Source organism: Clarias gariepinus, chromosome 20 (assembly GCF_024256425.1).
Source record: "Clarias gariepinus isolate MV-2021 ecotype Netherlands chromosome 20, CGAR_prim_01v2, whole genome shotgun sequence".
NCBI lineage: Eukaryota > Metazoa > Chordata > Actinopteri > Siluriformes > Clariidae > Clarias > Clarias gariepinus.
This window is the reverse complement of record NC_071119.1, coordinates 12,896,354-12,918,355: the sequence shown is the minus strand read 5'-3', so window position 1 is coordinate 12,918,355 and position 22,002 is coordinate 12,896,354. Positions and strand designations below refer to the sequence as shown.

The following is a 22,002-nucleotide window of genomic DNA, read 5'->3' as shown; positions in this document are numbered from 1 at the left end:
GTATATTCGTTCATTTGTTTTAATATTCACAGATTTAGGTGGATTTTGAGTGATTAATTGTAGGTTTTCTTACATTCAGTGCTATAACGGTGCTATATTTAGTTGCTTCTATTTTTAAAGGTAGATGTTGCAATCAGACTATGGCTGTCTTTTCCTGCTGTCTATAGTTAGTTATGTCGAAAAAGGTTTTGTAACGTCTCTCATAATCTCAGGATTTTCCAGGACAGGAAATGTACAAGAGGTGATGAAAGCAAGCCAAATGCTAAAACCATTGGATGTGGCCCTATAATGAGGACATAGGACTTATGAACGCTCTTATATCGTCCCCTAGTGGAGCAAAAGACCCAAGCTTTGATTTGCAGCCATATGAAAATTACCTCATGGAGAAACCTGACCTTTGCAGATATGGATAAACGTCAGAAAAAAAGCTGCTGAGTTATTTTTTCCCCCCACAAGCAATTTCGACAGAAACTACAGAGAGCAAAAATTGAGAAAGATGACTGTGGGGCCGAGTACAGTGTTACTGGCACATTTGAGTATAAAAATTCCAAAACAGGACCATCGAAAGTAATTACAAAAAAACTTATTTTATTCTTCAAAATATACAAATCTATAGAATCATAAAACAGCAGCATTACAAAAATAAAATTATACTAGTAAAACCAGAACAGCTGCGAAGTAGTGTTTAAGAAGAACACTCATTTATAAAACATCCAAAAACATTATGAACTTTTTTTTTCCACATCAAGCAGCTTTATAAAGGTTTATGTGTGTAAGTATACTTTTGACCAAGTTATAATCTTTTTGTTTATTTTTAAATCTCTATGTGGAATTATTTATAAGCGTTCCTCATGGGGAAAAAAGGGCAAGGACTGACTGAACAACAGCTTTAAGATCACACTAAAATTAGTATAAAAAAAGCTGCCAGTGTTTATCAAAAACATACATGCATGCTTGTACACACACACGTGCACAAAACAATCCAAATCCTTCTAAAAAATAATTTAAGAGAGGGAAAAAAAATTATATAAATAAACTTAAAGCCACCCCTTGATTTTAACGTATTGGTCCAAAAGTTGTATTGTTAAGAATGACTTACCGAACTATAAAAGTAACTACTGGACAATTCATTATTGCTCAGTGGTTCCACACAGACATTAACATCTCAGTGAAAGAATCAAATATATGTTGAAACTTTGGCACATTTTTTATGCTGATATATGAACCAATTTCTTTTTTATAAAAAAATACAGTTTCAAGTATGATATATATATATATGAGAGAGAGAGAGAGAGAAAGAGAGAGAGAGAGAGAGAGAGAGCAGAAAGTTAAAGAATGCACCAGAGGGAGAAAAAAAAAATATGAACAAAAGGTCAAGTGGGAGCAAAAAAGAATAACAATGTTAATGTGTTCATTCTTTTAACGTGTACAAAAGAAGAAATCTCCCATCTTCCATTCACAGCAGCAGCTAATATTCAGCAGATTGCAGCATGACGACCACCAAACCCATTTTAGGCTCTGTATACCTGAGAGACGGAGAGAAGGTCGAAAGGGTTGAAATTCTATTCAAGACTAGCGTCTGAAAGCTACATAATATTTAGTGTGTGTATGTGTGTGTGTACTTGTAATGGTGGCTCCTGAGGTAGTCCAGAACAGCGGGCCTAATGCGAGCCACGCCTCCTTGGCTGCGGTTGCCTCTCCCGGTAATGACTGACAGCTGGGGACGACACAAGCCCTGCTGCCATTCTAACAGGAAACAGGAAGTATATTACACAAACGCAAAGATCAAGACGGTGATAAAAATAAAAAAAAAAGAAAGAAAAAAACCCCGCCGATGTGACTCACATAATGAAACTTTTCCTAGTGAGTCGTGAACCTACTCGTCTTAGAGGATCTGAGTGTCAGCGTGTGTTTCACTCACCCACTGTTTTCTTAGTGAGAATCTGTTGCAAGTGATGCAGGGCCTCGTTGACATGCAGTCCATGCAGATCCAGAACGTTCTGAGGCAGAAGTGTAGAGTTAACACGTTCAAATATTTGCACGGCTGCACGATGGTTCGCCTCCTTCATCTTCTGCCCGTGTAAGTGACCCTGCAGGCGGACACGAACACACACACACACAAAATGTGACCAGTTCTTTTTTTATACAGTATGTGTGTCAGTGGAACAGTGTGTTAGTGCTACAGTTTTGCTGTTAATGTTACATTTAAAATGCTAAATATCATTAAACTGGGTGGAAATCCAAAAACATTCCACTGCAGCGTCATAAGTCTATGATTGCACCATTAGAGTGTGTATGCGACCTGTTGGGCGTAGAAGCTGGCGATGTCCTTGCGCCCTTGTCTGTAGGCTTCGGCAGCTTTATTAAAACACTCCTGCTGCCGTTGTCTCTGAAGCATGGCTTCTGTACGGAAGTCTATGTATTCTGGATCTTCTATGTCTTGGAACTGTGCCACATCTAACTCATTCTTCTGCTTCTGCCAACCGACAAGGAACATAATGAATCACACAGTTCATCATTACGAAATAAAGCCTGCATCATAAATACACTAGATACTAATAATGATAATAATAATATAGTTGCAAGCAACAATGATCGGGCCCAAGCACACTTTGCCATCGCAAAGTGCATTCTGCAAATGACCCAAAAGAACTGTCGAGTTCCTGTTGAGTTGAGCCCATAACATGCAATGTGAAAGTTGTTTAGCTCAATGAGCTCATGTGGGGGCCTCGAGACAGCCATTTATCAATACAACAAACATTATAACATCATTATCAAGCGCTTAGAGATACTGAATGTGTCCTTACCCTCTCTTTGCTAGGTGTTCTACCCTTTTCATTATTGTCCGGGGCAGATTCAGATGCTATTACAGTTCTCACAGGTTCATCGTCCAACAGGGTGTGTAGAAACTGTTCAGTCTGCTCCAGGGAGTAACTGTATTAAAACATATTAAAGATTAAACGATATATTAAAACATGTTTCTTATTTAATAATCTATTAGCAAGATTGCCTAATTACCCAAGTAATGTTTAGTACCAAACCAAATTTTAAAAATGCTTTACTGTATGTCTATACAGTACAATCATCTGTAAATTACTGGACACATGCACGGCACAGGTGATTTGCCTTTCGCAACAGTCAATACTCACACAGTAAAACACTCGCAGAATAGAAAGCTCAAAACAACAAAAAAGCTGAATTTCTTTTGATTTATATTTACAAGAATGATTATCATTTAGGAGCACAACCAGTGAAGCAAGAGCACCTTAAAAGGCCAAAATATGGAGAGAAACTGCATCCTCACCGGTGACATCTTGGAAAAGCTCAGAGCACAGAATGTCTAAGAGACATGAGTTCAAGTTTAAAGCAAATACTGTATGCCAATTTCTGCAAAATGTGAAGAAAGAAAAAAAAAACAGCTTGCTTGCAAAATGAATTAAATTCTCCTCTTTATCCCAGAAATGTTTGTATAATAAGGTTCTTAATGTCCAGTACCGCTGATGTATCAAAGAAGATGCATGTCATACAGAAGGCTTTGGAGTATTGTTGTTCGAAGCGTCTTTAAATGACTTCAGTAGCAGTAGCATGCACAGGAATGACCCAGATTACCTAGTGCATGGAATTATAAGGTGATACCATGGCAATACATAAGCCAGCATACAGTACATCCTACAGAAAGAAATCACTAGCCTGTAAAGATCGTCTAATAATCTCAATAATGCAATTTGCACCTGTTTGGTTTGAAGCTAGCATACACACAGACCAACTACTTATATGACGAAGTTTCTTCTTCAATTTTAATTTGGCTGGCTTATTACCTTTTGATCGTTTTTTCTTTACTTTTTATATATGTAATTCAGATCAAAAGTTTAAGACCACTTGAAAAATGGCAAAAAAATCATATTTTGCATGGTTGAATCTTAACAAGGTTCAGTTTTGGTTGTTTCAGTTTAATCATTATTTTCAATTAATTGAATGCTCAAAAAATGTTTTGTCTCACTCCTATTTCTCCTTGTTGCATGTTGAAGCTCTACTTGGAACCTTGTTGAGATCCAACCATGAAAAATATGATTTTTTGCCATCTTTTAAGTGGTCTTAAACTTTTGATCGGGACTGTATTTCTTTAATGCTATTAAAATAATTAAGGTTTGTCTATTAATACAATTTACAAATATATGTCCATTTATATACAGTGCCTTGCAAAAGTATTCAAACTCCCTGAACTTTTCCATATTTTATCATGGTACAACCACAAGCAAAAACAAATGTATTTTACTGGAATTTTATGTAACTGACTAACACAAAGTGCCACACACACTACTCACAATAAGTTAGAGATATTGTTATTTACATGAGTGCTTTTCCTATTTGCTCTGAATTTGAATGAAATAAGTAAAACTTCCCTTTGATATTACTAATAATCTATGAGAAAAAACACCATTTTCATTAGTTTAATATTTATTACCCCAAAAATTTAGACAAAAACAGGGTTAGCCATAAAAAAATTGTCAGTAGTGGGTGTTTCCACAATGACAGCTTGAGTCTTTTGCAGACTCTTCTAAGGTTTTCTTCTAAGATTGCCCTGTATTTTGCTCCATCAGTCTTCCCATCCATCAACTTTGACCGGCTTCCCTGATCCTGCTGAAAAGGCTTGATTTTGTTTTCATCTGACCAAAGCAGCTTCTTCCCCATGTTTGCTGTGGCTTGTCACAAACTACAAACGGGACATCTTATGGCTTTCTTTCAACAATGTCTCTTATCCTGCCACTCTTCCAATAAAGGACAGATTTGTGGAGTACACGCCTAATGGTTGTCCTGTAAACAGATTCTCCCACCAGAGCTATGGAACTCTGCAGATCCTCCAGATTCTTTAGGCGGGCGGCCATGTCTTCGGTAGGTTTGCAGTTGTGCCATACTCTTTCCATTTTCAAATGATGGACTGAGCAGTGCTCTGTGAGATGTTTAAAGCTTGGGATATTGTTTTTATAACCTAAACCTCTCCACAACTGTATCCCTGACCTGACTGTTGTGTTCTTCGGGCTTCATGATGCTGTTGGTTGACTAATGTTCTCTAACAAACCTCTGAGGGCTTCACAGAACAGCTGTATTTAAACTGAGACTAAATTACACACAGGTGGACTCTATTGACCAATTACTTGACTTCTGAAGGCAGGTGGTTTTACTGGTTTTACAGATTTTTATTTGTAAACATTTTTGAAAACCATTTATCATTTTCCTTCTTCTTTACAATTCTGTGCCATTTTGCGTCGATCTGTCCCATAAAATCCCAATAAAATACATTTATGTTTGTAGTTGTAACGTGACAAAATGCGGAAAAGTTCAAAGAGTATGAATACTTTTGCAAGGCGCTGTATAGCTTAAAAAATAAGGCCCAATGGAAATGAATTCCTGTAAACACTGTAGACTCAGTTCTGACTAAATGTCACCTAAAGCTTCGTAAGTGAAACTACAGCTTTAACTCTCTTTACAGAAAACCCTTTTTTTTTTTTTTTTCAAGTTTAAATTCTGCGTCAGGTGTGAAGTCTGAAATAACATCTTAAATAATAAGTAATTATCCTACTTGTGGTCCCTGAAGATGTCCTTAAGAAAGTGCCGGTCAATAGTGGGGAAGAGAGCAAAGAGCTGATTCTCCTTCAATATGGCCGCTCCATCTTTCTTGTCCAGATCCCAGCGACTTAACCTGGACTAAACACAGGAAACATGGACAAAAATGTTTTAATGCAAAAATCTGACTATTTTTTTTAGGACTATCATATAGTGGCTTGTGTGTTTTAAAGGAAATAGGTTTGTGTGACTGATTGACTGACCTTCTCTAAACTTTCCTGTAACACCTGCTCTTCCAGCATGATGTCCCTGAGAGAAACTGGAGGGCGGGACACGTTCCAGTGGTCCATGAATGGAAAGCCTTCTTGGACAGCGGACTGGTAACCGAGTGATGAATATCCATCTGCACCGATCAGAAACTGAGCAGCCTCGCCCAACAGCTCAGCCTCGGCTGGCTGTGAATCGCCCCAGTGTACGGAACCTGCGTGAGTGCAGGACAAAAAACAGTGAGGAACCAGTGGGAGGCACATTTTGGTCAAAGTATCTGTATTGAAAGAGTAAACCTTTCAAGAAATATCTGAAGAAGATACTCTGAGGAACATCACCTAGCATGCATAGACTATATCTTGACTTACTCTCTTGCAGTAGATGATACGTGAGAGCGGCTTGTCTGTGCTTCTCCTACAAAACAAAACATCTTACAGTAAATTTTTGCCTGCTCAATTTAATCTTTTATAAAAAAAACTTACTTTATTTGTTCTTTACTTTATACTTTACCTGGATAGTTTCTTTCCATTTCTGATGCAGGAGTTTGGCCAAGTTAAGGTCCATCATCACTGAGCAGTTTTCTGGAGAGAATTCACCTATAATCACATACAGAAGATGTACTGTGCAAATGTTCGAACATGCTGCTTTGTGTGTGTATTTTATGTGTCGTTTGTCTCACTTACATTCTGACATTTTCCATATTGTTTAAAATAAACAAATTAAGGGACAAATTATAGTCAAGGAAAGGCATCTTAGTAAGGTGCTGTTAATTCTATAAAATATTGGCTGTAACCAAAAACTAATAAATTGTTCAGATTAAACAAATGTGGAGATGCAAAAAGCATTTTTCAAAAAGCTTGCTAGAAAGTTTCACAGGGCATCTGGTGTAGACCAGAGAAGTGCATCGAGACTGGGAGTCAACTGATCAACAGGTTTTTGTGCAATTTACTTTTGTGCAGGTAAGCAGGCGATTGGATTTACCCAAAATTCTGTAGTCAGGGGCATGGTGACATAAAATTCCCTCTTTCCTAAAATTATGTCATAAAAGTATTTGATTGCTCCATTTAAATGCAAAGTGCTTGGGCCCGTTATATTCACTGAACGTGATATAACTCAATATGATGTCCCAAGGAAAGTTATCAAACCATTTTACAGCATAAGTTTAGGGTATCGTCACAGCTGACCAGTTTAAGAAATCAAAAATCCCTCTGGAATTTTGCATCCTCAATGTCTTGAGATGAGAAAGGCCTGGTTTGTTATATCATATTCATCTTTTAACCTTAAAGCCAAATGTCTTTAGTGTTTAACAAACAAAAAAATGCAGAAGAATGAACGTAGATGTTAAAATTCAACACAACTTTAAAATTTTCTCATATAGGATATGGATCATTTTATAAGAAAGCACAGACAAGATGAGCTAATTACCTGCGGAGATCCCTACAGGCCCAAACAACTCAGTGAGCTGCAGGGCAAGCTCTGTGGTTAGTTTCAGCTCCAGTGTCTGAATGTTCATTGTCCCGTTTTTCCGCTGACCCCTTCTCTCTTTCTCTTGTTCCTTTCTTTGTTCCTCCTGTTTGTGCTCCATCTCTTTAAGCTGTGCCAGTGTTATATAATTTACATCCTCTTCTGTCGCTGTGCCACCTTCAGCTTCATCCTTAAGTCCTTCATCTAGATAATCTTCAAATTCCTCAGTTTGCAAGACTTCACATTCCAACTCTGGCTGTACGGTGTCCTTTACAGATTTATTCTCTCCAACAGGTTCATTGGGGTGTATTACAGAGGAAGGTTCAGACACACACTCAAGTGTTTCCCTTTGATCTGCTTCTTCAGGTTGATGCTCTAAATGTTTGATGTTCTGGTCATTACCACTCTCAGGTTCTCCATCAACAATGCTCATAGTCGAGCTGGTGCTACTTGATACCATAACAGCAAGGTTTTCCCAATCACTGACAGGCTCTTCTAATACTGTGTCTCTTGTGCAGTTCATTTTTGGCTCAAACAATTCCCTCGTCACTGATTCTTTCTGAGCACTGTGAACTAGATCACAACCCTCTGCAGCTTGAACTAAAACATTTTCCTCATCATCCCTGCAAAGATTTTCACCTGAATCAAGCAGCAAGTTGGTCGTCCACTCCATATCCTGGTGACACTTTTCATACAAGTCCTCCAGAGTCTCCTTGGGAACATGTTTAAAATAGCGGCTAAGTATTTTCAGATTGTGCTGTTTGAGGGGTAATTCTCTCAAGTCGTTCTCCTCTACCTGTGAGCCTTTTTCATGACAAACACGGTATGGTATCACTTGCTGCTCAGAGGAATTCTCTTTATTTATTTTTGGAACAAAGCGCAATGCGTTTCCCTTCATAACGACCATTTGCCTGGTACAGCCGTCGGACTCTGATGCAAAAGATTTTTGCTGGTCAATTCGCCATAAGAGGGCAAAGTCCTGAGGTTCTGTTTGGGCAAAGGCACTGTGGCACGTTGTGAAAAGCAGTTCTGGTGAAGGATTCTGCACTGGTTGCGGCCGTGAGTTAACTGGAGACCCAGCATGAGGACACGATGAAGGGCTTTGTTGCGTGAATGTAAGTGCCAGTTTGCAGGTTTTTCCCGCTCTCCGACTGGAAAATTTCCTTTTTTCCTGGCTGGATTCAGAACTATACTCCACCTCACTTCCTGACAAGCAAGTTTTAGGGTTTGGTTTATCTTTTTGCTCCAAATCAATCTCCAGACTCTTTCCACCATTTACTGGAGTATGTACATCTATACATTCCTCTTTTGTATCCCTAATGAAAAACTCATCTTGATTGCCTCGAAGGTCATTGATGGAACTTGGAGAACGAGCGTTAACATAACCTGGATTACGGGATCGTTCAGAATTAAAATCAAGGACACAGTCAGGGAGAACTGGCTGCACTTTAGTCACCAAACTTGAGTGATGCCCGTCCATACTTAAGGGTTGGAAGTCCTGAGTTGTTTCTTGATTAAGTTGGTTATTGTCTCCCTGGAGAAGATCTAGAAGCTTCTGGAACTCTGTCTTACTTGGGGTGTCTGAATTAAAATGTTTTGAACATTTACTGTCATTCTTGGTTGTCTCTTCCTCAACATTTAACATTTCCTCATGTTTTTTACTATTTTTCACTGTTTCAGATGCTGACTTTCGACTCCGTTGCCGACGTTGTTCAAGGCTATCAGAGGGCCAATCACCCACAAATTCGAGCTGTTCTGTATTCAAACTAAGATCATCCCCAGTATAATCACCCACAGGATCACTCTGACTTGATTTCTCTACAGAATCACCAAAGTCACAGTTTAGAGAGCTAGCCTCCACATCTGGAGTTCTGTTCTGCTCCCTTGTTCTCTTTACCCGCTGGCCAATCGACTCTGCAAACATCACTGGCTGTTCCAAGTTCTTTGCTTCAAACAGGCCAAGATCTTTATTTATGTTGCAGTCATTCTGTCCAGAAACTGCCATACAGGCATCCAGTTCCCAGTCTAAGTCAGCTCCATCTAACAGCTCAGCATCTGGAGCTTCAATCAGTTCTGTAACATTTTCTTGGGAGGACAGACATTCCTTAGAACCATGGGATCCAAACATGCTTTCTGCTGCACCCACGTTTGCTGAAGTAGAACTAAATTTATAATCGACTGATGAAACATCTGGCAGGGAAGAAGAGAGATAGCTACCAGGTTTACCAATCCGAGAGTCACCCACCAAGTCAGGGCGGCTTACTGAAGGCTGTCTGTAAAACAAAATTAGCAAAAAAGAACTAATCAAGATCAAGATTAAAAGAGGCACATATGCAGTTTATGCCAGTTATTGTACACAATGGCTCGACCAATATCTTGTATCATGAATTTGAGGTTAACCCAACGATCAGATTTTCTAAGTTGCTGACAATCAAAACACAGCAGATGGCAAACTGTGTTCTGTGGAGATAAAAGAGGAGGCTATACAGCATATTCCTGCAATACAAGCCAAATATTAACAATAAAACTCCAAAATAAGGAGTTAACTGCTTAAAGCAGACATCAGCAACCAACACTGCAGCAAAAAATGACAAACAATATTGCATAAATAAAAATGAAAAGCTCTTGTGTTCTTGATGATCAGTCAGTCATTTACATCATGAGATTTTACAACAATTAATCCAATAAACCCTATTACACTTACAGCTGTAAAGAAGCAATGCACATCTGTGCACTTGGCAACTATTTAAACAGAGCTAAATAAAATTTTCTCGGATTGCTTAATAAACAAGTTACTAGTTTAAGGATTACTATTAAAATTGGTTTTAATAAGCACCAAAAGTACATGTCCCCAGACATTTAATCTGTCTGGAATATACTCACACTAATATTGAGTAGGTCCCCTCTTTGCCTCCATAAACAGTAATGACCTAGGTGAACTGACACTCTTCTATTATAACCACCATTAACTGTTCTACGGAAGCTCTTTTATTACAGGCCAGCCTTCAATTCCCATGTGCAACAATGAGCCTTGGCCACCCATGACCCTGTCACCCGTTCACCAGTTTTCTCTCCTACCAATTTTGTTATCTCCTGACCAGTGTTGGGTGTACAAAAGTAACTTTTGGAGTTACAAAGTAATGCGTTTAGAGTACTTGGATTACTTCTTTGATGTAACGAGTAATCTAACGCGTTGGGTCCGCCATTAGGTACTCAGGTGTTTAGTTATTTTTTTTTAAATGTAATCCGTTATTCAAGACAATTTATGTAATCCGTGAGCCAGACAGCAGTGATTCCGTTAGTGTGTGTGTGTGAAAGTCGTCCTACAATCCCCGCCCCAGATAACCCGCCCCACTCTGTTATTCCTGCTGTTATACCGCTATCTCACCTATGCGGTTTGACTATGCGAGGACAGACGCATGGAAAGATGAAAACCTAAGCACAGCACCAACCCCTATCTCACCTACGGTGAGATATGTGTATTAGTAGTTAACAGATTATGGGCCAAACTTCGCTGAGTGATGATGGTAGAATAATTATAAAGGTCTTGACTAAAGCAACATGCATGAGGCATGATTTTCTGCAATGGAAATGTGCTCTAACTAATTACTTTTATCAGAAAGTAAAGCTGTAATGTAACTGATTACTTTTTAAAGACAGTGATTTTGTAATGTAATTAGTTACTTTAAAAAGTAACGTCCTCCAACACTGGTCCTGACCACTGCAGACCAGGTCTAAGTCTAACTCTCCTCTATCTAACAGCTTAGCATCTGGAGCTTTAATCAGTTCTGTAACATTTTCTTGGAAGAAAATTGAGAAACCGGGCCAAAGGTGATGTTCATGGAAGAACCTGCGGCCTAAAGCTATACCTCCAACATGGAAATGAAGCTAAGTGACTCACACACGAGGCAAGACATCAAGATTATCAAGAGCCAAGCCATCCCACAAGACCTGTAGTTTTGGAGTTGTTCTGACCCAGTTGTCTAGCCCTCACAATTTGGCCCTTTTCACAGTAGATATATTTTCAATATCTCGTTAAAATGGCAGTTAGAAGTGGGTTAGGCAGTTAAAAAAGTAAAAAAAAAATGGGCAAGCATAACCATCTGGAGACTTTGACAAAAACCAAACTGTGAAGGCATCCTGCAGAAACGACGCTGTGCTGGTTCTTAACATTATCTTGTAAAAAAGGAAAAAAATAATGAAAGCTGACATGGTTCACATGTAATTGAGTGTCAAGAACTGGCCAATCATCTATGCCTCTATATTAAAGTATTTTACTAGATAATTAATTGCTTGTGACTGATAATGGTAAACAAACTCACTCTGTTGGGTGTGTGTGGCACACGTCCACCCCATAGATGGCTGTGGATATGGGCTGTGAAGCCATTATTCCCTGGACTGATACATGACGATCTTGGTTCTCCAGCATGCGCCGAATCTTTTCCTTCGTTACTCCATGTTTAGTACGTCTGTAGAAAGAGAAAAACTGTTGGACAGAATTTCACAATTATTTCATCACATTGATTCTCTACTATTATGTCACTGTTATTTAACAACAAGTACAGTACTGAGCAAAAGGTTTAGGCAAGTGTGAAAAAAAATGTATAAATAAGAATCTTTTTAAATATATATCCTAATTTACAAAATGCAAAAGAAGTTAAACAGAAGAAAAATCTAAATCAAATCAATATTTGGTGTGACTACCATTTGGCTTCAAACCAGCATCAAGTCTTACACTTGGACAAAGTCAGAGAATTTTGACTTTGCTGATTTCTGATTGGCCAGGAATTTATTTTGCAGGAGGACAACGACCCCAAACGTCATCAAGAATTACAGTATCTTCAGCGTAGAGAAGAACAATGAGTCCTGGAACCCATAGAGCCCTGATCTCAACATCATTTAGTCTGTCTGGGATTAAATAAAGAGACAAAAGTTTGCATCCACAGAACACCTTTTTACCTCTAAAAAGGCTCTAACTGGCTACAACTTTTGCATAGAACTTTAGCTAGTATCTCAGCCCCTAAACATTAATTATTTTGGCATAACCACCAGTTGAGTCTGTGTTCATGATAACCTGGTCTGAATGACAGGAGTGGAACAGAATGTTGTTTTCTGCTGCTATATCCCGTTCATTTCATGTTTTGTGCAAGCTAAGATGATACTCTGCTCATAACGGTTGTAGGAGAGATTACACAAGTTACTACATCCTTCCTGGAAACCAGTCTGTCAAACTTCTCTCTGACCTTTTTTATAGTTCCAGCCACAGAAATGTTGCTCTTTGTTTTTTTTCCGACTCATTCTATATAAACTCTAGAAAGCGTTATGTGTGAAAATCTCAAAAGATCAGCATTTTCTGAAAAACTCCTGGCCTGTATGTGCATGCTTTTTGCATTGTGCTGCTGCCACACGAGTGGCTGATCAGATATCTGCATGAATGTCCAGTTGTACAGGTGTTCCTAAATTAAGTGGACGGTGAGTGCATATGCACTGATTTAGCTGAGACCTTTTCTGTCAAGTTGTCCCTGTTGTTTTTAAATTCTGCCTGGTGATTGTGTATTTTACTGTCTACGATGTACAATATTGTGCCATACTTTTCCAGCTCTCTGGGTTTGGTTTTCCACCAGGTGTTGGGCTCTCTGAACAGCACTCTGTATTTGTGCTTCTGTGCCTGAAGAAAAAAAAACACATTAAACTGTGCTTGCATCAGGAATCCTGTTGCTCCGTAATCTTTATAACTATCATCAAATTAACATTATGAACAAATACAATCTACCACATAAAGGTAAGGCAACAAAAAAAAATAGAAATTGCTGATTTAGCTTGTTATTTATATATTTTTTTATATTATTATTATTATTATTATTATTATATTATACAGTTTACAGCACTGGTCATGTGTCATTCCTCAACTAAGCCTCTAAATAGTATTATCAGAGCTCTGTAAGCTTTATATACTACCAACTGTGTAGTTCTATCATAGCACAAGACTTTTGATTGTGCAGAATAATGGAACACATTTATCGGTTACCTTTCTTTTTACTTTATTTCTCTTTATAATCCCCTGTTACGCTAATGCACTTATGCTATTGGTTCAGTAATGCTTGGACAGCATCAAGATTGTAGATCCTCTTTTAGCAGCAGTAACTTGAAAGAATCATTTCCCGTTTTTTTTGTGAACCTATAGCAACCCTAACAAACCATACTTGTTCAGTCTTTTTCTAATTGTGCCGCCATGATATTAACATTTAACATGCTGAGTGAGGCAGTAGGGTTTGGGATGTAGCTCCTGGGTTTTTGTATTTCTCTGAGGAGTGCATGCTCTGACTATTGAGTAAATCTGCTGGGACGTCCTCTCCTGAGACGTTTGGCAACTGTCTTGATTGCTTTCAACACTGAACTCCAAACTGTTTGGAAATGGTTTTATAACGTATTCCAGATTGATGTGCAGCATCAGTTGCTGATCTTAGGGCATTGCTTATGTCTTTTTCATTTGGCATTGTGTTAGCACACACCTAAGTTTTGGTAGGCCAGCAAACTACCAAAACTTCTGCTTTTATTATAATATCAGCTCTATGCCTTCATAATGTGTGAAGGACCCTATTGTTTTTCTAAGGATTTATTTCCACCATTCGGGGCTTTTGGGGGTCTTAACATGCTCAAAAACTCATGAGAATAAGCAGACAGGTTGGAATCTGCTGCCATTAGGAAGCCAAAGAGTCCACGCCCAGGGCCCTCACACAGGATTTTTCATCATAATTCATACACACTTGCATGTATGCACGTGAAACCGGTACAGATTAAGAGCTCACTGAGTCAACAGGAAGGGCTCAACTCAACAGGAAGTCTGTTATTTTGGGTCATTTTGACACACTCTTTTTTAGGGAATTTATGTCATTAACCAAACCGGGCCTATGTGATCTAAAGACATTGAGAATGCAAATCGCAGAGGGATTTTTGATTTCTTAAATGGTTCAGCCATGACGATGCCTTAAACTTATGCTGAAAAGTGGTTGATAACTTTGTGTGACCTTATATGGAGTGACATTATATTAAATGACATCATATTGTGACATCACACTGAGTGACATCATGATGTGATACATTTTTTCCAGCATCTAAAATTATATCATAATGGTATGAACACTGAGTGACATCATGATGTGATACATTTTTTCCAGCATCTAAAATTATATCATAATGGTATGACATACCATTATTGCATACCAATATTAGGTTGTATTTGCCTAATATTAAGACCCGATATGATCAGATAATTGAGATTATGTTCTTACACAAAAACACATAGTATTAAAAAACTTTTGAACATGACTATTAGCAGTTTCTTCATATTACATATAATCAACGGTATAAGCAGCATCATAGAAATTATACAGGTTTGCTCCCAAATTACAGCACATCCTGCACAGCTAAAATTATTTGTATATTACTTTGTAAACTATGTATAGTAAAATAACCCATGTTAATGCTAACAGCTTACCAATGCAACATAGGGCTTCATCTCCCAGGACTGTAGATTGGTGTTGTCTATAATTATAGGGGTAAGATTTTTCTCAAAGGCTTCCTTTGCTGGAAATAAAAGTGAAAATGAATGTTTAACTGCTTTGAAAATGTCCAAGTGTATTTTTAATGTACTAGTAAAAAAAACATATATAATTACATGTTATATGTAAATTACAATTCCATCCAAGTATGGATATGGCAAGGATATATTTTTGCATTTTCTATGCTCTAACTTGTGATGGTAGCAGCAGAATCAATTCAGAAGTCTATAGAAACCTTCTGTGAAGACAATAACCAAAACACAATGGCACCACAGCAAAGGGACTCAAGGATGAAATCCCCTGAAAGGACCTGAAATTAGATTTGGTCTGGAAACTTCTCTGAAAAATGAATAGTTTTGTGATGTCACTATTTTAATGAGGTTCTTGCGAACAAGGAAGCATGCCCTTTATTGACTTTAATCCGTTCCTATACTGTGCCGTGTTCCAAGTTGTTATAATGAAAGGTGAGAATTGATTCTATTATCTCATGGTCGTCTTTAGATCTCAAATCTAAATGGCTTCAATGTTTAACAAAATCAAAAGACCTGACCTTGCTGTTCCAATAATCCAATAATTTTAGAGGAAACACTGCTGTTTAAATTTCATACAAGTTTGATATGGATAATTCTGCCTGGCAGCACAGACAGTATGAACTAATTAGTTGAGCTGAGGAGACGCCTGCAGGCCCAAACAACTCAGAAACTTAGGAACTCTTCTTCTCTTGTTCCTCCTTAATAAACTCCGTCACCACAAACAGTGACAGCTTTATGGGTTTTATTTCTTTTTTATTTGGCTCTGTCTTCTTCCTTACATTCTCCAGCGAGATAATCCTCAAATACCTCAGTCTGCAAGACTTCACTTTCTAACTCTGTAAATTATCCATTACAGATGTATTCTCTCCGACAGGCTATATGGGATGCACTACAGAGGACGATTCAGGCACACAGTCAAATATTTCTCTTTGATCTTCAGGTTGATGCTCCAGAAGTTCGATGCTTTGTTCTTTTGGTTTCCCTATTAACAATGCTCATAGTCGAGCTGGTGCTACTCGGTAATATAACAGCATGGCTTTCACAGCAATTACTGCCAGGCGTTCTATTACCGCGCAGAAAGGTTTTGCTCCAAACAGCTCCACGTCATCATGTTAGAGTCCTGATGACCACATTGTAAAATGATCTCCTTTTGTAATGTACCTTTTATCCTGAAGCCTGGACCCCATCCCAGGTGACTTGTGGCACTAGGCAGGGTACACCGTGGATGGGGAGCCAATCCATCGGAGGACACAAGCACGCACACACTCACTTACACACTACAGGCAATTATTTTTATTTTTAACACATTTCCAGTATAGATTTGTAAACTTCTGCTTGGAAATAATACTCAGTAGTGCTTACCTCTCTGATGGTTCCACGCATGGGCCTCTCCAAGTACGGTGGGTTCATAACGGTACACCCCGTCATGGGTAAAGTACTCATCAGTACTTAAGACTACACCACCCGGGTTTTGTTGCAACAATGCACTGCAGAGGACAAGAAAAACGACAAGTGTTATGGCCACATATATACATATTCATCCAGTTTTGTCTTACTATTCCATATCCTATAGCTAGCATTAATTAATAATAAAGCTTGTTATTGCAATGCAACTAAACCTAACCCCAATCTCAATGAAAGTTACTAAAGGGAAACTCTTTTAACATTTGATCCCCATTAAGATAGCAATAGTAGTAGTGATAATAATATTAATAGTAATATTTCATTTATTTTTCTTTTTTTATTCATTTTCCCTTGTTAACTTTCAGAGGTAACAAACTGCAACATACAGTACAATCCTAGCAAAGCAGAGAGAAACGACACCACTGGGTTAAAGTTAACAGAATAAATGATGAATATTTTTGGTTGCATTGATATTTAACTGCAAATGTTGGAATTTGTAAATAATGTGTGCGTAAGTAATCTTTTTGCTTGTAAATGGTTGTCCTTCTAGAGAAAGAAACGTGACAAATTAAAGCTCACTTCATTTTGTCATTCCTCCTGGATCTTGGTTTTCATAATTTTTTTACTTTAGAATCTGTATAAAATCTGTAGTGAATTTGCCAAAAAAGGCAAAAGAAAGGAATGCTGTCTCTTCTTGTCAATTAAAAGATTTCATAAAGTCTTATTTCTTTCATTTTCTTCTGGCTTATACGAGTTCCAGTACTTTATTTAATGAAATTAGTGAGAGGTGACATTTACACTCATAAGCACCAATTATGGCGAGAATGAGGGGGCAGTAGCGAGTAGCAGCGTGGGCGGAGTCGCAGGTACCCTCATATATGTGGGCGGGGCCGCAGGTACCCTCTAGTATGAAATATTACAAAAAAAGGCTGGGAAATTCATGGATAATGACCTAAAATCGACATAAACTTGCTCGATTTGATTTGAGGTCATTTTGCCCAGCACAACTACAAAGCATGGTTTTTGGATGTATGTTATGAACGGTGACACACTATGATATAACAAATACCTGGCAAGTGTACTTTTGCCTGATCCTGGAGCCCCTCTGAGCAGAACCAGCACCTGGCCCTCCAATTTAAGTCGACCTTGAGGAGAAACTATCCAGGACTTGGGAACAGTAGCCGAGGGCTTCAGGGGAGCTTGAGCAACAGGCCTGGAATGCACCCATTGACTCATGGAAGTGGGATTCGTTGTCCAGGGGTTAGGGCCTTGCACAACAGGTGTGATAAAAGATGGTCCATTTATGCGGGGATTGAAATCAGGCGCTTGAACATTCCATAACGTGTGCAGACTTTGGGAGTGTGAGCCTGGTGCAGACGTCTGCTTTGGAAACTGGTCAGATCTGCGGTAGGCCTTGAATGCTGAAGGTCTTGGAGCAGCACAGATGGAACCATGTGTCAAGTGACTGAAATCAAGAGCGATTCCACTTTTCTGGGGCATGGATACACCCCCCAAACTAAGCTCATTGATTGGTGAAGTATTTCTTTGAGCACCACCAGTCTTGTTATTGGAGTTGGAACTCTGCTCACTTAAAGAGCCTAATTTGGAGTCATTGTCCACAACTATCTGATCCAGATCCATTAAAGCTTCTTGAGCTAGAAGGGGGCTCCGTGGAGCACCAGAGGAAAGGGGAACTGACTTAGAAGATAGAGGTAAGGTAGAAATCGTTGTAGATGATGGTAGAGGATTGAGTGTTGTTAAAGATTCCAGCTCCTGGTCAATTAGACAATCATACTCTTCAGTTAGGCAAGTTATCTCAGGGGTGAGCTCCTGATGTGATCCTTCATAACTGGACGCTGCTGAAACGCCTGAACTTGCTGCCGAGGAACTAGTGTGAGATGGATGTCGTTCCAGCAGTGCGGCAGCCATTTCAAACCCTGAAAGTGAACGAGAGGCCGTGGTCTTCCCCTCGGCAGCACCTGACAACTCTAGAAGAGCATCCATGGCGTTTTCCACTGGGGGACACAAAGGAAAACTGTCAGCTTTGATGTGTATTGTTTACATATTTGAATACATCATGATTTATTTGATATTGACATTATTTTAGCAGCACTGTACCCTGATCTAGACATTACACGAACTAGACAGGTCAGGTCAATAAATCTTTTTACACTGAAATTATATAAAATGTACATAAACTCAAAGAAAGAACGCTCAAAGAAAAAATGTTCCTGTGCACACCAGATCAAGAAACAAATGATCAGCCAATTCTCTGGGTACTTTTTTTCCCCATAAAAGTGAAGGGGCACATAAAAAGTACATTAATTCATACACTAGTCACTTATATTTAAACTGAAGCTAAAACCATAATCATTATTTCTACAGCCAAGGTATTGAGGTAATATATCAATTCTAGTATTCAACTGGTCCAAGCAGTATGAGTGGTTCAAACTTTTTTTGCCATTTGAATAGTATTGCTAAGATCTTTATTACAACCTGATCATTTGTGGTCCCAACTACTCAAATGTTAGCAGTAAAGTAAGAGCTTATATTATCACTGACATTACAACCTGGTGAGGAGTGGGGAAACTAGAGACAATTCCTGGAGAAACCACAAAAAAGGGTTGCATGGGTGCATCACTTTATTAGACAATTTGTAATTCCTGAAATATGGCCATTTTCATAACCTGGGTATAAGTGGAAGTATAGCACTTACTGCATGGCTGACTCACATGAATTGAACCTGATATCGTCCTCTGTTTTTAATGGGAAAGTGACTGAGCTACTTTTATCTAAAAAAATCGTGCTAGAAAGTTAAAAAAAAAGTCTAGAAAAGGTTGGACATAAGCTCTGTGTCTCCATCTCAATTATTTTTCAATGGACAGAATTTGGAGCAAGTTTTAAAAGGAGTTCGGAATGAGTTACTTATTTTTTAGATCTGGCTCGTTTTTTGATCGGACCAAACACTAAAAGAGCTAAGATACATGGGATTAACAGGGTCAACACAGGTCTCAAATGAATCCTCAAATAGCATTGTGCTTGAGCCGGAGGTCTAGAGAGAGTTGATTGGTCGAGCTCTCTCAGAGGGGAGGGATGAGAGGTACTTAGTGCTTCCTCATTAATCACGGCTCTACAGCCAATTAGGGGCGTCTGTGAGCTCGCGCAAACGGAAGGAGCGGATAGTGCTGTCCTAAAGTTCGAAAAGATGCGTTTGACACAGATTGGCTGTACCACGTGATAGTCTTCGGCCCTCCCAACTGAGTGGTAGTAGTAGCCTTAATGTGGGAGCCCCCTAGTGACGGGGAGGAATTGGACATGCCTAAATTAGGGAGAAAATAAATAAATAAATGTTTAATATGAGGGGTTGTCAAAAAGTCTTGAGATTTGTGCACCACTGATCCGGCCCCTTTCACCGTAAATCCTACCTTAGTGGCAGCAATGTTGTGAAATGTTGTCTGATGATCATCATGCCCAAGTTGCCGAATAGTTTCAGCATTTTCTGGGGGTTCGGCTTATTAAAGATCGTCCTGAATTCTCATTTTCTTCCAGTGACATTCTTCTGCTCTCGAAGTGCACGTGCTGCTCAAAATGCCTTGAACGACTCATTGCACCATCGCTGTAAACTTGTCATCATGTCAAATGTCTCTGTGGAAGATTTTCCCAGTTTCTTGCAGAATTTCACGTTCGTTCTTTGTTCTAACTTGCTGTCCAAGACGTGGTAACACACACAGTCAGAACAGCACCAATTGCGCAGCTCCTGATGTACACAGAACCATGTCTTTTGGCACACTGATTTATGAAGGCCAGTACTCCCTGTGCCTGTGTGTGCAGCTTTGTGCTGCCATCTGGCGTGTTACAGAACTAGTCCTCGTATAAACATTTTGATAGAGGGAGAGATGACCGGCCACCTAGTTCTAAATAACAATAATGGTACTAATAATACTATTGTAGACATATTTCGTTTATTTCCATCTTGAATGGTAATTTCCATCCAACATAATGCTGGGTGACGTTTGTTCACAAGGTCGGTGGTTCGAGCCCCAGTTGGGCCCTTAACCCTGTCTGCTCCAGTGGTGCTTTATAATGACTGACCATGCACTGAACCCAACCCAAACTATTAAAAACTAGGATGTGCAAAGAATACAGTATTTCACTATGCAGTAATGGATATGTGAGGAATAAAGGCTGAACTGAATTACTGAATCAGATCACTAGTGAAGTAACTCTCAATATACAGTTACAGATTATAGGAATATGTCCATATAAAGAAAAATTTGAATTCTATATAAAATTACATACTGAAAATATAACCAAAATCTTGCCCAAGCCTTTAATAAAAACCTCTGGATTGAACTACACTCAAGTTATTGTAGTTATTAATAAGTGTCACGTGATGTAATGTTGTATACACACCCAGTACCACTTTCAGTTTTAAACCCCCTCACATCTGCGTCACAGTGCTGTACTGGGCTGAAAAGTTGCTCGTGCTGAGCTCGTTAACTTACCCACACACACACACACACACACACCACCCACCCAAGTCTCTACCTACCTACCTTTAAAATCTGCCTCGGAGAGCACTATGTAAATGACGTCAGGGTCCAAATGGGAGAACATGTCGTGCATGCTCCTCACGATCTCGTCCGGGTCCTGCACGCTCGACCCAGACCCAGCAGGTCCCGAGAGATCGCGCGCTCCCGCGGAGGATCCGTTCGGCCCGAGATTCTCATGAGCGCTGCCGCTCTCTCCTGCGCCGTGTCCGTATTTCTTCTTCTTAGGCATTGTGCCAGAGCGGCCACGGAGATCCACTGTTTACAAGTTCGTAGCCGCACAGAGGAAGCGAACATTAGCATTTGGACCAAGTGACAAAAACACCGTACCTTTTACGGGAAGGAAAAGTTACAGCGCGCCTAGCGGTCAGACTGAAAATAGCACTTCTGGAGTACAGAACCAAAGCCTCAGGCTGGAGGATTCTTTAGTTGTACTGGAGGATATTTTAAGTTATTGAAATAAAATAATTAATATGTATATTAAAATATGAATAAATATGCAAAGTCATAAAAAATTCATATATTCAGCAGGACAGGTGGCCATGCATTTTAGAAAACATTTTAAGCCAACAGGTCACATGACCTGGAAGTTATTGAGATAACGCATGTAATTGTTACTTATTAATTGAATAATAAATATGCAAAAAAAAAAAAAAAAAACATTTGGCAGACACGCTTATCCAAAGCGACTTACATTCTTATCTGATTATATATTGAGCAGTTTAGGGTTAAGGGCTTTGCTCAAGTGATCTTCTGCTCCATAGTCCAATATATATATATATATATATATATATGTGTGTGTGTGTGTGTGTGTGTGTGTGTGTGTGTGTGTGTGTATATAATTATGCAAAGTCATAAGATTAATTTAAAAGGTTGCGCTTTATGCAGGACACGTGACCACACGTTTTAGGGGAAAAAATGAGCGAACATGTCACATGACCTGGAAGTCATTGAAATAAAGTAATTCACATTTCTATTAAAAATATTAATGCAAAGTGATAACACTTCATTTAAAAAAAAAAGGCTGTGCCCTGTTCAGGACAGGTGGCCACACATTTTTAGATAGAATTTTGACCCAAAAGCCACATGACCTATGTCATTCCATGACATAGACCCTATGGTCTACAAGATTTTATTTATTCATTTATTTATTTAGGT

The 22,002-nt window shown here is 38.9% G+C and overlaps 1 protein-coding gene across 3 annotated transcripts; it reads right to left on the bottom strand.

Moving 5' to 3' along the window:
- Positions 1–568: 568 nt before the first annotated feature.
- n4bp2 (NEDD4 binding protein 2) lies at positions 569–21,163 on the bottom strand. 3 transcript variants are annotated; one of them, XM_053479871.1, is made up of 16 exons: positions 20,851–21,163; positions 17,364–18,309; positions 16,253–16,377; positions 14,795–14,883; positions 12,888–12,964; positions 11,619–11,765; positions 7,258–9,569; positions 6,343–6,428; positions 6,201–6,246; positions 5,829–6,046; positions 5,582–5,706; positions 2,808–2,934; positions 2,303–2,476; positions 1,922–2,090; positions 1,623–1,746; positions 569–1,526 (listed from the first exon to the last, which is right to left on the bottom strand). In XM_053479871.1, the coding sequence occupies exons 1-16, from the start codon at positions 21,074–21,076 to the stop codon at positions 1,469–1,471; spliced, it is 5,049 nt and encodes a 1,682-aa protein (XP_053335846.1). In that variant the 5' UTR covers positions 21,077–21,163; the 3' UTR covers positions 569–1,468. The 3 variants fall into 3 exon arrangements, 2 of the variants coding, with proteins under 2 accessions (XP_053335846.1, XP_053335847.1); XM_053479872.1 differs by having other exon boundaries at positions 2,303–2,473; XR_008355929.1 differs by lacking the exons at positions 569–1,526; positions 1,623–1,746; positions 1,922–2,090; positions 2,303–2,476 and adding an exon at positions 3,266–3,340.
- Between the last annotated feature and the right edge of the window lie 839 nt (positions 21,164–22,002).